Source organism: Fimicolochytrium jonesii (genome assembly GCF_025526975.1).
Source record: "Fimicolochytrium jonesii strain JEL569 chromosome Unknown EV422scaffold_6, whole genome shotgun sequence".
Classification (NCBI taxonomy): Eukaryota; Fungi; Chytridiomycota; class Chytridiomycetes; order Spizellomycetales; family Powellomycetaceae; genus Fimicolochytrium; species Fimicolochytrium jonesii.
The window spans coordinates 453,648-468,563 of NW_026515673.1; the positions used below are offsets into that span (position 1 = coordinate 453,648).

The window sequence follows — 14,916 nt, forward strand, 5'->3', positions numbered from 1 at the left end:
CCTTCCAGACTTCCAGAGGACAGTCCTATCGCTCGCTTGGAAAGGAGAGCCCGTCTTCGAACACCAGATCTTGGGATTGAGAGAGTCTCCGTTCAGTTTGAGGGCACCGACATGAGTAGACACAGGACACAGAACGCCGTAGGCTTACATGTACATGTCCTGCTTCAAATAGCAGTATATGCATGTAGTCCCCATAGCGTACAGTGATTTATTCTCCCACGCGGCCCGGAGACGGGCTACTTGGACAGCTTGGAGGTTGCGAAGTGGGACCGGGCGACGTTATGTAACCCGCACTTTACAACTAGAGGATTGCGGAGCGGCTCCATTGGCAAGCACCGCTCCGCTTAGCAACCGCAGCGTTATGATGTCCTTCATGTCGACTCAATGCCGACTCCAGCACAGACTGACACATGTTCCTTCGTGGACGGTCAGCAATAATAAAAATACAAATAAAGAATACATAAAGAATCAGACTTAAAATTCAATTAAGCGACCTCTGAGCCCGTCTGAGCCCGTGGGAACATTGGAGATGGAACGGCAATCTTCTCACTATTCCCAATTCCCCTTTTCCGAGTCTTGTTCACCGCTCAGTTCCTCTCTAAACTCGACCTGCTTTTGGAAAACCTCATAACCTGCAAGCTGAGTTTTTCATAAGTCGAGTACGTACTATATGGCTTCTGTATAGTGGAGGAATGGCATTGAAGCCACAGCCGTCGCTAACTCACAGACGTAGGGCCTCATCTCGTTCGCTTTTGGGCGCGTGCGCTAGTTTTTGTTTCGAGAAACATCGCGATGACGGGTGTGGATTTGTCAAGCTGTGGAGGGTTTCGGCGCCAAAGGTATGGGGAAAGGGTTCAGCCTGAGCATTGGTGGCCTGCAAAGGCAAACTTTCCTCTTGCATACTAGTGCTGGCCCTTTTGAAGTGCATTCTGCACCGGAAGGCACTCTTTCCCATGATTTCGACGTGAATGTGAGTGCCTTTGCTCCCGAAGGAATCGCTGTCCACACATGGGTCTCACGAAACTATCTCCTGAAATCCTGCTATAGACGCCAAGCTTTGCTCGCAACGGAGGGGTCCACTCGCATGCCATGCTCCCCATATACCACGACTCTCGCCGGCGCTCGTCGGTCTTCTCGAATGCCGATCTGCTGGCGTTCAATGACCTCCACGTCTTTCATTCAAAGCGGGGCGAGTCTACAAGAAGGTCTTCACTCCAATCCCAGCACGGGGAAGCCGACGACACGCACCACAGCCCATTCATGGTTCCCAGCTATATACCTACTGCGCGCAACGTAGTCATGTCGTCGCCGACTGCTCCACAACGACGGGAAATGCTACTGCGAAGCCCTCCGCTGCCCGCGATTGTCCAAAGCTACCATTTTCCTCCCATGCCACCTCGAGCTCGAGAATCGCAACCATGGAAGCATATGTCTGGCCACTGGCAACGAGCTGGATACTGCTCATCTCCTCATGCTTCTGGTATCGACCCTACGGTCCTTCTCGTGCCCACGTTCAAGCCTCAGCCAATGTTACCTTCGTCCCCACGCTCGATGAGCAGCTCGCCATTAGGCAAGCAGTACTGCAAGGATGAGGGAACTGTCGGGCCAGCGGAGCATGATGGATCTGAGGAGTCTCACTTCATGTTGGATGAGGGAAGCGTCTGCTCCAGTGATGATGAATTCGACAGGCGTTTGGCCATATTGCTCTCGTCACCACCACCGCAGAGCCCATTCTCTGAGAGCAGGACTCCGCAGCGGGAGGAAGCCGAGATCCAGGACGATCAGCCAGGTGATCTCCAATCCGACTACGCTCGCGACATGAAGGTTCCTCTTCCCCTTCACTCTGATGACGCCTTCACGTCGAGAATGAAAGAACCCATTGAATGCGGCCAAGATCATCCCGCCCACCAAGCTAGGCTTTCTGAATCGGACCTCGTCATACCTATCGCCAACCAGGAGGATGTTTCGGCTGGTTCGGATGTCTCGGAGGAAGATTGCGGTACAACTGACGATTGCGACTCGGATATGTCCACGTACTGTGGTCGCCTTCCCTTTGATAGGATTTGGTACCTAAATTAACGCATGTCACTTTGAAGACGAGCATTGCCTAACCGATCTTTTCTTTTCAGCACGAATGTAGTCCAGTCTCTCGAAACCTCGGCGAATGAATGCACCATCCTTGTCACGCAACCGTCGGCCGTTCAGAAATCTTACGGAGATGAGAAGCGGTAAATTGACATTGGAAAAGTTTCTAGGGAAGGGAACATCGACTAATCATCCCGTCCTGCTTGAATCAGATTCTTCGTGTCACCTATCTGTCGATTGACTGGTACGGGATGGCATCTAGACGGTCTTACCCATGAGGACGTTGAGATTCGCATCTCCACTGTACACCCAACTTTCTGCCGCAAAACTGGCCATCTAGGTGGCTTCCAAGACAAAGATCACTCTGCCAAAACAAAGCGTACTGGTCAAGGTGACGATGACGACATGGGGCGCCTAGCTTCTTCTGCAGGCCTGAAGGGAGTGCTGGAGCGCTCCGTTCAGAAGCTCGATCGTCTCAGTCGGACCCCCACTTCTACGAACGGCCGAGGCAAATATGTCGTCGTTGGGGTCTTTAATAAAGTGCACATCGCCGATTCTGAGAGTCGAAAAGCTGTTCCGCTGTATTACCAGGTACTGTGGGTAATATACGCGAGTATTCTGGCGTTCGAACTCACTTTGGTGTCGCGCGCAGGTCAAGACTCCAACTGGACAGTTTCTGTACCATGCCAGGCCCATCACAAAGATCTCCAAACCGTCCAAGAAGAAGCTGACTCATGGATCTCAGCGTATGTACTATGTGACATCGACATTGCAATTGTTGTCGCGGCAGTCTGAAGACGAACTATCTTCCGCGCAGTTCTCATCACGTCGGGCTCGACATTGACCCTATTCAATCGCGAGAAGAGTCAAACCGGCATTTCGAGGTTCCTAGGCGTCGATATCGACACCTGCCTACCCAGGCCGTGCCCAGCGACCTCACAGTTTTTCGTTTGGGACAATTGGGTCATCTTCAGGGCTGATGACCCAAGAATGCTTGGGAGATATTCGCCGCCTGTAGACGTACACCGTTATGGCAGGCTTGGCACGGAAGAATCCGGAGAGCTTCTGTGGAATCCGAAGAGAGCCCGTGATAATCTCAGCCCCTCCGCTCAAACACCCAGAGCTGGTAAGCTGCGGAGTCTTCTTCAGGTCTCTCGAAACTTTCGCTACAACGCTGATTCGAACCATAACGGCCAAGATCTCAACACAACTGGCTTGTCGCCACTAATAGTACATTATGGTGACAAGATCGTGCTGCAGCATTGCGCCACCGGCGCGATGCTGCGACCGATGTGTATCCGCAAACTCGAGAATCGGACCAGGGCCATTATTGAGACCTCGGAATATCTTGGTAATTTTCCATCGCTTTGTGCACAACGAAACGTTATCAAGGCAATGACGTTGTTATTCTGAAGGTGGTAACAAGGCATCATGCGCTGAGCCTGTAGCTCCACTGCACAAAGTTGCGTTTCAAATCTACGAGCACACCGGACAGTATCTGTCAGTACAGCGAGATGAGGACGACGAAGCCTCCGTTCAAATTCAATGTACTTCGCTGTCTCGTGCAACCGACGGTCCCTCTTCGGCGAAGACTGGCACGCGCCGCAAACAAAGACACAACGATGACACCGAGGAAGACGACGATGATGAGCGTGGTGCCACCGTTGAGCAACGCAAACGACGTAGATGCGCCGGGCGAGCAACGAAAGTTACCAATCGAGGAAAGCCGAGTGTCCCCAAAATGAAAGGCGGAAAGATGATTGATGATGTTGGGGATGCATGCGTATGGACTTTAGTTGCAACTGGTAAGTCTCCCATATGATTCATCGCAATGGAAAAAAGACGAGCGTTAGCTACCTGTTACCCTTCCTCCATCCATATCGCCCCTCCCCTGGGGATTCACGTTTTCCAGAGCATACAGAGACGACTTTCGTCCTGCCAAAGCTGACCCGAGAAGATCGCAAGCTACTCTCTCTCCCACTCAGTGACCCCGGCCACCAGCATCCTCTACTTTCAGCAATCTCGCCTGTCCCCACCATCTACGACACCTGCATGTCTCCGGATACGACAAAGCTCTTTCTCTTCGGTGAAAACTTCGATCAGAACATCTGGGTCTTCCTTGGACGTGAGCCGGCGAAACATTTGAAAATCGAAAGTGACGCTCTTCTTGTCTGCTGGTTCCCGTCAAAGCTCAAGAAAAGGACGGGACGGACTGACACGCAACCTATCTTGATTGCGCGGGACGACGGTGTCGTTTTTCGGACCGGCAGATGTGCTCAACTGTGATGCGGACCCACTACTCTCACTGCCAAAGAACAATGTGACTTGGGCGACTACAACTCTTCGTTATGAACTCTATACGACACTGGCGACAACCTGCACATCTTTCTCTACTCCGCCATGATGAACAATCACAAAATCTCACACTTCGCCGTGAACATTCAGGCATACGGCGGCCATATGCGAATCCTCTACTCTCATTTCGCCATGAACATTTCAAACATGGACAATTTTCCTCGATTCTATTCCAAGGGTCGTCTCTCGATTCCTACCTCAGCACCAAAACGCGTCCTGTATATAGACCCTATTACGCTGGTGCTCACACTTGAGGCGTATCGAGAAGTGGTTTCGTTTTTCACTGTTCCGCACTGTTTCGTCCCTTTTCTTACCATGTCAACTTTTGTATCTCATCACCTCGGCATATGTACATAGTTTGAAGGATGTAAATATTCGAACATTCACAATTTCCGTTACATACTGTATACCGGCGTCGATGTGCGTGGGAAACTGGGAATGCGGGAAAAAGCGCAGTCGCTTACTTTACGCGCTTTGGCTTTCCACTCACTTTCCAAGTTTCCACTGACGGTCCATGCAAGGCATCAACCAGTGGGGAACCCTTATGCTCTCCCGTTCTGCAGGTATCAGCAAACACCGCCGTGGAAATAGCAATTTTGAGAGCGCATCCCGATCCAAAGCTTCGGGTTTGCGTTTCAGGAACAGACGGATCTAAAGACGACGAACTAGCATTTCGAACTAGCAATTCGCACAGGACGGGAAAGACATAGTACAAGGCAATTTTCCAGAGCACATAAAACACGAGGAACTAGCCAGGCGTTGCGCGAGTCAGTGCGAAACGGTTGTTTAGAGGCTTCAAATCAAGCGAGAAAGTCCTGTCACCATCACGATCTTGGCTTGGCTTGGCGGGCGCTTAACAACCGGCAGCATGGGCGCCTTCGCGTCTCGCCCCAGTGGAGACGGCGCCGACGGAACAGTCGCCAACAACCCGACGAAGATAGGGTTCGGTCCAGTGACTGTTCTGCCGATTCGGACGGATGCGGATAAGCCGCCGGGAAATGTAGAAGATCCTGATGCGGCGCGATCAGCGGAGGCGGGAGCAGCGAACGATGGTGGGTCTCCCAATGCCGGCCCGGACGATATGGGGGATACTGTGAGAGTTCAGCGGGAAGAGGAGGCGCGCTGTGAAGCAGTTCATCAGGCGCTAAATGATGAGGATATGCAAGCTCTCCAGAATGTTTATGACTATGTACGTACGGGAATGTCATGGAGCCGCGAATCGTCCGTGAAAACTATGCTTCAGCCGGCTCCACTCAGATGTTGATACGATCTTTTCGTCCTTACCAGGCACGGCCCCATCGCCCGTCAGTACTCATATCTCGCATCTTGGTGCACCGCTCTAGTATACGCTTCGAACGGCTGGACATCGCCCATCCGTGGACATCAGCTGATGCAATAACCATCATGGCCGCCTTCGCGATGGATGCAGAACGTCCTACAGTGGCTACCATCATGCTCACTACCATCACCGACCCTCTCTTGCCCACAGCCGATTCTGCGTGGCCGCCACCGCGTTCGCCCACGATGCCCGGCACAACCCCCATCCTCCCAACACCCGTGAACCTCACGGCCCAAGCCCCGCACGCAATGCAAGAGGCCGCGGCCGTAAATGTAGGCGCGGGGATGAATATGCGCGTCAGGCTGCATATAACAATGGATAAGGCGATCGCGATCGCGGCGGATAGCATTAGGTTTACGTTGGTGGTTCGCGAGTTGCTGGCGCCGGAGGGTGAGAGGGAGTCCCAGGTTTTCATCACGGAGGGCACGCTCAAGTGGGATATTGTGGGAGATGTGACCAGGATTGCTGTGCGGCGGGTTCGGCAATCAGTGAAGGTGCGTACCCCAAGGAGGGCTTTCTTGTCCCATCAAGCCATGGTGCTCATATCCTTCCTATAGATCCACGACGTTGTCTTTTGCTTACAAGAAATCTACGGCGCATTCGCCGCACCACCATCAACTCGTCCGTCAGTCTCAAGGCCATTTCCACAGCCAGCGCCACCTCATCCCCAACCGTCCGCCCCACCAACAGGCTCGTCATCAGGCGCTCCGTCCAGCCGCATCCTATCTTCCTCTCCCTCCGGCTCATCTTCACCCGCACCGGCACCAGCAACACCACCAGCCCCAAATCCCGCAATACAACGCCCACCTCCCTCACCCGCTCTCCGCCCATCAACAAGCGCTTCCCAAAACCTCGCCTCACTAGACTGCCCCATCTGCCTCTCGGAACAACGCTGCGTGATTGTTCTCCCATGTCGCCACCTCTGCCTGTGTCGAGAGTGCGCCGAGGCGGTGATGATGCAGGGCCGGGGCGGCCCGGGTGTAGGAAAGCCGACATGTCCCATCTGTCGTGCAGGTTCGTCTTGGATGTTGACCGTTTGTAGAATTGGGATTGTCACACGACGCCATTAGGTTTGCATATGTCTACGTACTAACAAAGCTTTTCGTCCATTTGCTGGTGGCTCGTCTCTCACAGACGTCGATTCCTTCCTCCACATCCGCCTGCCGCCGTCCTCAACCTCTGAGACAACCGCCGTCGACCTCATCAGCATCCGCGCGACAACACCGCCCACCATCGCCCCAAACAACGATCACTCGCAATCTCCAGCTTCCATTTACCCGTCCCTCCGAGGGTCGGCGCATCTTAGATCTCATCAGTCGCTTAATGTCGTGGCCCCGGAGCCAGATGAACTGGACGGTTTGCCTGCGTTGTTGCCGGATGTGGAGAGTGTGATTCTGGTGGACACGACGCATCTGACTGGGACGGATCATCGTGAGGACATCGAGAGGGGTGTGGAGCGTCCGTGGGCTTGAACCGGTGCAATTTCGCTGGGATAACCTTTCTTGCTGTATTCGTTTCAATTTTGGACATCATGGACAAGGGACTTGGACATATTTTTTGGAACGCATAGTATACCATATCTGAATCACCTCATCACATTGACAATGTACTTTTCGCTGTGAAAGAGAAACAAACGGGGGCCAAGTCCGGAGGCTAAGGAGACAATATCCCTTCTTTCTATGTACACATGGGACGAAATTACTGCCTGTAAGAAAAGATCTCGAAAGAACACACTGAGAATCTACAGATGGAGAGGGGAGAAGATAGCGCCCTCCGTGTTGGGAGTCTAAGCATTAAGCGCGAAACGACAATCTGAATCTCACGGGACAAAGACGGGAAAAATGAGATAGTCCTGTTCTCTAAGCCGTCGTAGCAGGTCCAACAGTCATAACATCCATCTCCGGCCGCTTCCCACGACCATTGTCCGTCTCCGTGATCACTTTGTACTTGTCTGGCTTCACCTTATCGCCGGGAATGTATCCGTCGATGATACCGGCCGGGTGGGCCAACCACCTCCACGCGTAGATCCCGGCCGCTACACTTTGCTTCTCAATCAATTGATAGAAGAAGAATGCAGTGACGGTACTGAGGACGACGAGGGCGAGCCAGCAGATGCCGACGATGCGAGAGAAGTTGCTGGAGCGCAAGTGGCCGGCAATTTGAGGGATGACCGTGTAAAGGTACAGAGGATGCAGAAGGTAGATTCCAGCGGCAAGGTGTCCGATATGCTTGAAGATCCGGAAGGAAAGGATGCTTTGGACTGTGGGAGCCAACTCGAAGAAGGTGAGGAGGAAAAAGACAGAGAGCGTGTCGGCGAAGTGGACCTGGAAAAGCGAATGAGATGCGACCAGTTAAATTTCTTGGCGAACCTTCAAATCCCAAAAAAAAAACCATCAACGCACCAAGTTGTTTGAAGCTATGTCAATCTGGAGGTGGGCAAATGTGTTGTTGAGAAAGTCCCTAAGAGGGAGGACCCATTTGATGCCAAATGCGAGAACCAAGCTCAGGATTTGCAATGCTATAGCAACGAAGGAGTTTCTCGGCCGGTGGAAGTGACCATGAGCCTTCATGTCGCATATGACGTAACCGAGCAGGAACACCCAGTTCCAGCTGTAAGTGACCCAGGAGAAGGCCATGAGGGTGGCAAACACGACGTATCGGTTGGACGCAAGCTGGGCCGTGAGGAAAGCTGTCAAGTAGACGGCATAAGATCCTTCCATGAACCAGGTCACGGTCCACAGCATAGAACCCATTTTTTCGGCAGCTGCGGGGCCATTGAATGTGAACTGTAAAAGGAAAAGCTCTTCAGCATAGTTCCCTTTCGATGAACAGGTCCGTTCGGAAAATTCCCACGCACCAGATCGACGATAAAAGTTATCAGTCCACTAAAGCCACCAATGCTGCACCATCCGGCGGGCGCAGGTGCCATCGTTGTAGAACCTAGGAATATTTCCTGGGCAGATGCTGAGGCCTTGGCGGTGTGGCCCTTTTTGCAGAGCTGCCACTGCGTGAACGCGACGATTATGACTGGCAGAGCGAACCGGAAAGCGCGACGGAACATGGACGATACGAGAGCCGGATAGTTTGGCTTGAAGTTTTCTGCGGAGGACGACGGCGGTAATGCCACGGCCGTCACAACGCGACCGGAGATCATGAATAGTAACGTGATGGCCCAGCTCGCATCTCTGTCAATTGCGAAGGAAAATCAGCCTCGTGAGAGATTGCCTGTGACACGCACGCGAACTTGACGGCCTTACCGGAAAATGCCTTGGGGAGTGTCCAGAGGCATACTGTTGGTGCGCTCATCGAAAGTGGCCTTGGCGAACGTGTTGTTGAGCACAATCACTGCTGCCAATACACGTAAGATGTCGACATAGCCGACGCGGAAAGCGCTGTGCGCGATATAGGCGGAGGAGTATGAGGCCGAAGCCCTGTTGGCGATCGTCATTTTCAGCGTTGGCCAGAGGAGGTCTTTACGGAGCAGGAGTAGGGACGATGAAGCGTATGGGCACCTTTTGAAGGAAGGCACCTTCCCAGGGGGCGTCTGAAAGCGTGAGAAAACGGAAAAGCCGTAGGAAGGGCAACCGAATTTGGAAGGAAGCGAAAGCATCTTATCATTCATTATTCGGCGTATTATTGTACTGTATGTAAGTGTATGTATCGGATCATGTATTCACCCAGGATAAGGGGGGGATTCTGCCTCTGGGAACACAGCACGCACACACTCAGCTCGGGCATATCGGGCGCAGGAGGCGAGCGGAATCATCATCGCTGATCATACGCGCGCACGCGTTCCGCCCAGAGATGATATTATGATGCCCATTCGGACGGCTTCGGACGCGCACAAGCACACCCCCAGTTTCCGGTCGAAGCTTCCTTCGCCCTCGCCTCCCGCCAACCATGCATGCAAATCATTTGCCAACGTTCCAAAAGTCTCCTCCTGTCAAAATTGCTCTGCCCCGCATGGCATGCCATCATCTTGACTGGCGGAATATCCTGAACGCATTTTCAGGTCACATAGAAGCAGTATATTTTGACACGCACATCTTTTTCTTATTCACAAGCTGATTTATAACTTCATACGCAACTACCTAATCAAGTTCATACGGGCTCCCATCCAAGTTCATACGGCGCAAATCAGATCGTCCTAAGGAAGTGAATCTACTCCATTATCCGGTCCATTTATCGTGCCTACAAGCTGCACGCGTGTGAAAAAGGATGCGAAGGTGTGAGCTTCGACAGTAGCCGTTTGAACTTGAATGACATAGTGCGGATGAGGCTGGGATGTAAGCGGATGATCTCAATAGGCCACCCTAGGAAGTGTAAATGCTAGAGGTATGAACCCTTTCAGCTGCAATATGAAGGTTTTTTCTGAGCGTTGGAACTGAATATGCCTTCAGGATATCTTGCAACAACGTGCATGCAGTGAATCGGCCTCACTGTGTTTTCATGTTCGTGACTCAGCTGTGTGGATGACTCACCACCCGAGTAAACCAGGGATTGACTAGAAGTGGGTAACTCGTGCTAAATGTGAGTAACTCGGGTTAGGGTTAGACTAGTTAGGCAGCTGCCGAGCGGAGCGAGTAGACCCTGATTGTAGGAGGCCGGGTAAGGCCGACTCACCGAAGGCAAAGGGGTTAGATTTGTTAATCAAATGGTTCACTTTGGCTGTAAAAGAGTCTTATTCTTGAGGTGAGCTATTTAGCACGAGTTACCCATTTCTAGTCACGCCCAGTAAACCATGCTCGACATGGCCGTGCGACCCTTCTATCACCATGCCTGACCCAAACAAGCCCGGTTGCAGCAACTCGTACGATTTCTTCATACGCGGAGAGGAAATTCTTTCCGGAGCTCAGCGCAAGAACGCGCGGAAACTTTCGAGCCCCCATTTGACCCCGTCACCCCGCCACCATCCAGCTGTACCTCGATCTCGAGGGGTTCAACTGAGCAATTGTATCTTGCGCGGAAGGCAGTCTCCCACTAGTGGTCTTCGCGCTGGGAGGTCTGGGGGTAGGGTTGCCGTTATCCCCTTTGCGACGCTTGTGGGCCTCCAACCTAGCGAGCTTGGCGCGGGTAGCTGCGAGTGCAGCTTCGATATCCTGGTTGCCGGCAAGGTCCTGAGAGCCCGGCTGCGGGTCCTCCCCATCGGGGCCAGCTCCTTCTTCATCGTCGCGGCGGCGTACACGGGTCTGGGGCTCGGTGTTCCCGGCTTCGTTCTCTGGGGCTGGTAGGCCATCGTCGGCGGCTGACATTCCCACGCTATATATGACGGCACCTCGGCGCAATTTTCTCAGGCTATCGTCTCGCCGAGCGTTCGGACGTAACTTGGCAAGGCCGGGTGACGACGGTAGACGTGGGTGTATCTTGGCTATCGCGAGTGCCCAGATCCAGGCTGCACCTCAAGCGATTTCTCTTTCTCGAATCGCTAAGATTATGGCTGAGCGCACGAATAAAGGTAAGGAAGGGGAAAAGGAGAAGGAAGGTATCCTGAAGGACTATAAATCCGAGAACGAGTCACGTGCACGCTCAGCCTGGGTTTTATCCACACATGCACCCGAGGGTGAATATTCTCCAGGAGGTCACCCCGACCCGCGCCCCCGCCCCCCCCCCCCCCCCCGGGCCTCCCCACCCCCGCCTCCTCCTTTGCACGCAAGAAAGACACTATACAGTATTAATAGGCCCCCCCCCCCTCGCTTGTACCTCCCCCATGATCCATCCAGTAACGGGAGGGACAGTCCACAAATGTCCGAAGTGTGGCAAGACCCCAAAGACGGAGACCGGCGGTCGGCGATACTGCAAAAAACAAGTCTGCTGCATAGTGCACACTATGGCTCACCTGAAGACCGAGCCGTGCCCCGTCTGTGTAAAGGAAAACGCCGCCAACGTCAAGACCGTCCCAGCGCCCTCGACAGCTTGAAGACCGAGTTGGCGATTCGACGCGCCTTGCGGCTCTGGACCCCGTGTGGTTACCACAATCTCTGGCGCGGGGTCGCTGCTCAGTTAAGCCTGCCTGCCGACAGCGTAAAGCCTCTGAACGTTGTTGGCAGCGGAGATACAACATCGTCGTGCTGGCAGAGCACCGAGGGGTCGACCGCTTCGTCGTGCGCTTTTCGCTAAGCGATTCGGCACCGCTAGCTTACCTGCAGGCTGGCGCAGCCGCTGCCGCGCTGTGTTCGGAGGAAAAAGTTCCTACGCCGCAGATTTTTGGCACATACCGCACTGTGGGTCTTGGAAACATCACATCATGCATCAAGCCGGGCCGCGGCTACGTCTTCACCCGGAGCACATTCATCGACGGTCAGCGGCTGTCCGACCTGTGGCCGGGGGCCAGCCTGTGCTTCAAGCAGACCTGTTTGAGATCTCTGGCATGCGCCTACATCCCGCTCATGAACCGGGAGTTCGACTGCATCGGTACTCCGCAAGTCAAAGATGACCGGAAGATTTCCATCGGCCCGCTGTACTCCCACGTTCTGGAAGCCGCCCGCGATCATGGGCATGTGGATTTCGGGCCCTACCGCACCTGGGTCTCCTACGCCACCGCACGACTTGAAGCTCTCAGCATCGTTTTCCGCCATCACAGCGCCATTGTACACAATCTCGCTCTCCTACGACCATTAGTTGCGTCTGTTGCGGCTGCCAACGGATACACGGCTCGAGACACCTTCCGGCTGGTGCACCCAGATTTACACGGTGGCAACATCGTTGTTGATGCGACCGGGAATGTCCGGGCCATTCATGATTGGGACGGCGCTCGAACACAGCCACTCGACTACGCGGCGATCTACCCCCCGAACGAATTTGTTACCAACGGGCCAGACGAGGACGAGCAGGACTCCCAGCTCATGTCTTGGTTCTGCGATACCGTCCGCGAGTTGGACTGCCCCACATGGGCTGATTCCCTGGGACGCTTCATAGGCGACGGCGCTGATCACGACGCGGCTCTATACCATCCCGGTCACGATTTTGCCAACGTCATCGAAAACCCACTCAGCCTTACGCCGGAAGAGTTTGGCTGGGCGCTGTTTTACATGCTCAACCGCATGAAGCTGGCAAGGATGTTGGAGGTGGACGTTCATATTCAAAAGATGCCTGTGCCGAGGAAGCCCAGAGGAGCCCGGCTCGCCAAGACACTGCGGCGCATGTATAGGCCATGACTAAAATGGTGATGACCGTATGAATATAATTGGTGATTCCTCGCCCGGTGAGACAACCACAAAATAGAGTTGATGAGGGCCACGAACGGCACGGCTCCCCCCAAAAATATTAGCCAAATGGCTCGTTCGCCAGTCCTCGAATTCGGAGTCAAGGCGTATATGGTTTTGATCATGCTGTGGCCGTCACTATCAGTCCGTGTAATGATTCCTACCCAAACGCCTTTCTCATATTGTATACGCAAAGCGTTGCCAACTGGACTGACTGGAGTATGGACGCCGGATGCTCGGTCTTATGCAGTTGCTGTAGTTCTGCTTGCTAAGAACCTAGCCAGGGTCTATCTCAATGATCTAGATGAAGCTGCACTACCCTTTGACAACAGTTCAAGTGACCTCAATACCCGTTCGTGTTTGTCAATACCCGCCCATACGAAGATTGGGATCTTCTTCAAATTGCACAGGGTATCGGAAGCTCAGTTTCCACTTCATACAGTCACGGACTCGATGATATCACAAACGACGCACTCTGCACAGCATCACTTACGCCACGAGGACCCGACGGTCCACATGAAATGATTTTAACTCCGGAGCATAAAGCCCTCTCCAACGCCTTTTGGCGATGTTTCCCAAATATTACTCATCTCGATATATCTCGAAGTCGCTTGTGCTCCTGTGAGTCGGATGACCGGCCTCACTCATGTAACGTCAGTACTCGATAACGATTACGATTGGGATCTACTCCGTACTTTTCCAGACAGCGTGATGAACCTTACAGTATGTGGAGCATTCCTTTGACATTTGATCGTATCACGTTTCCGGAGAATATGGACTTTCACAACGACCGTCAGATTACACTGGAGAATGTTTTGATCGACGACCAGAATTTGTTCCCCTCTGAATTTGAGCAGGAGTTGTACGACTATGTGGGAGGTGGGCAGCTGACCGTCAAGCTGTCCAGGTCACAGCTTACCGATGATGAGCAGAACCGAAGTACGACGCTATTGAGGCAGGCCATTTGGGCTACAGGTGCATTTCATCGTACGACTGTTTTATGAGTTAGCCATCGACACCGGCACACGACGAAAAGTCACTTCAAGAGCACGCCCGCGTGAAAAATCGTCGGAGCTACCGCATCGTGATGCGTGCGTGGATCTAACAATTACTCACGCGTGCCTTTCGCGTTTTACTGTACAGTACAGTCATGGAACGGAATTCTTTCACAAGGTCTGACGTCAACTAGGAGGATCGAGCTCCGAGCTTGATGTGAATTAGAACCCGATAGCAGAATCTAAGATGTCGGAGGACGGCGGACGTCTTGAGAGGAACGTATAAAAGAGGGGAAGTCAGGGCAGCCATCGGGAGCATCCATCGCCGGCCGCTCGCACGCCGTCTCGAACGAACGAATTGCGCCTGAGCTCTCGCAGAAAACGACTACGTACATATACAAATCCTCACATCAACGCTGAAACATGTCTAGCTGGAACTATAAAGGTCCTCGCTACGACCAGCCCACGCATACCACGTTCCAGAGGTATCCCCCAGCCGGTCCATATCATCAATCCACCCTCGGCTACAATGTGCACCACAACTACTACGATGAGAACTACACGGCCCCTCGCGGCTTCTGCGGGATGCCGTTCGCTTTCTGGTTATGGCTAGCGGGGATAGTGTTCCCCTTCTTCTGGATCATCGGCCTGTGTTGCTTGAACAGCAGGAATCCGTACGAGAGAGTGTGGGCGAAAAATATCCTCTTCTCTTTGATCATCTACATGATCATTGGCCTCGTTCTTGGGCTGACCGGCGGACTTGGGTGGGGTAGGAGGAGGTACTATTAGAGCACTTCGAATTCGGTAGTACGATGCCCGTACCTTCGTCTACCGCCGTTTTGGCGAATTGGTAGTTGACCGGAAACCCCATAATAGCATAGTGCCCGGTGCAGTATACAGTAGTCTTGGCGCAAAATACAAAACCTTATGTGACCTGTCT

At 53.2% G+C, this 14,916-nt stretch overlaps 6 protein-coding genes across 6 annotated transcripts; 5 read left to right on the forward strand and 1 right to left on the reverse strand.

Annotated features, from left to right (window-relative positions):
* Positions 1-469: 469 nt before the first annotated feature.
* On the forward strand, positions 470-4,867 carry EV422DRAFT_522952 (uncharacterized protein). Its single transcript, XM_053069863.1, has 11 exons — positions 470-659; positions 734-839; positions 907-970; positions 1,048-2,066; positions 2,130-2,228; positions 2,298-2,676; positions 2,738-2,831; positions 2,903-3,211; positions 3,284-3,436; positions 3,501-3,890; positions 3,998-4,867. The coding sequence occupies exons 2-11, from the start codon at positions 793-795 to the stop codon at positions 4,369-4,371; spliced, it is 2,928 nt and encodes a 975-aa protein (XP_052927165.1). The 5' UTR covers positions 470-659; positions 734-792; the 3' UTR covers positions 4,372-4,867.
* Positions 4,868-5,209: 342 nt separating this feature from the next.
* Positions 5,210-7,540, forward strand: EV422DRAFT_387300 (uncharacterized protein). The gene is made up of 4 exons (XM_053066823.1): positions 5,210-5,629; positions 5,728-6,273; positions 6,337-6,793; positions 6,914-7,540. Exons 1-4 carry the CDS (start codon positions 5,309-5,311, stop codon positions 7,249-7,251), a joined length of 1,662 nt encoding a protein of 553 aa, XP_052927166.1. The 5' UTR covers positions 5,210-5,308; the 3' UTR covers positions 7,252-7,540.
* Positions 7,541-7,638: 98 nt separating this feature from the next.
* EV422DRAFT_494507 (uncharacterized protein) lies at positions 7,639-9,227 on the reverse strand (the record flags this gene model as incomplete). Its single annotated transcript, XM_053067750.1, has 4 exons — positions 7,639-8,103; positions 8,182-8,565; positions 8,637-8,964; positions 9,037-9,227. 4 exons carry the CDS (start codon positions 9,225-9,227, stop codon positions 7,639-7,641), a joined length of 1,368 nt encoding a protein of 455 aa, XP_052927167.1.
* Positions 9,228-10,427: 1,200 nt separating this feature from the next.
* EV422DRAFT_387326 (uncharacterized protein) lies at positions 10,428-11,374 on the forward strand. The gene has a single exon (XM_053066824.1). The coding sequence runs from the start codon at positions 10,555-10,557 to the stop codon at positions 11,008-11,010; it is 456 nt and encodes a 151-aa protein (XP_052927168.1). The 5' UTR covers positions 10,428-10,554; the 3' UTR covers positions 11,011-11,374.
* Positions 11,375-11,462: 88 nt separating this feature from the next.
* On the forward strand, positions 11,463-12,933 carry EV422DRAFT_618700 (uncharacterized protein; the record flags this gene model as incomplete). Its single annotated transcript, XM_053074045.1, has 2 exons — positions 11,463-11,767; positions 11,827-12,933. The coding sequence occupies exons 1-2, from the start codon at positions 11,522-11,524 to the stop codon at positions 12,931-12,933; spliced, it is 1,353 nt and encodes a 450-aa protein (XP_052927169.1). The 5' UTR covers positions 11,463-11,521.
* Positions 12,934-14,117: 1,184 nt separating this feature from the next.
* EV422DRAFT_522960 (uncharacterized protein) lies at positions 14,118-14,915 on the forward strand. Its single transcript, XM_053069864.1, has one exon. The coding sequence runs from the start codon at positions 14,400-14,402 to the stop codon at positions 14,763-14,765; it is 366 nt and encodes a 121-aa protein (XP_052927170.1). The 5' UTR covers positions 14,118-14,399; the 3' UTR covers positions 14,766-14,915.
* Position 14,916: the final 1 nt, after the last annotated feature.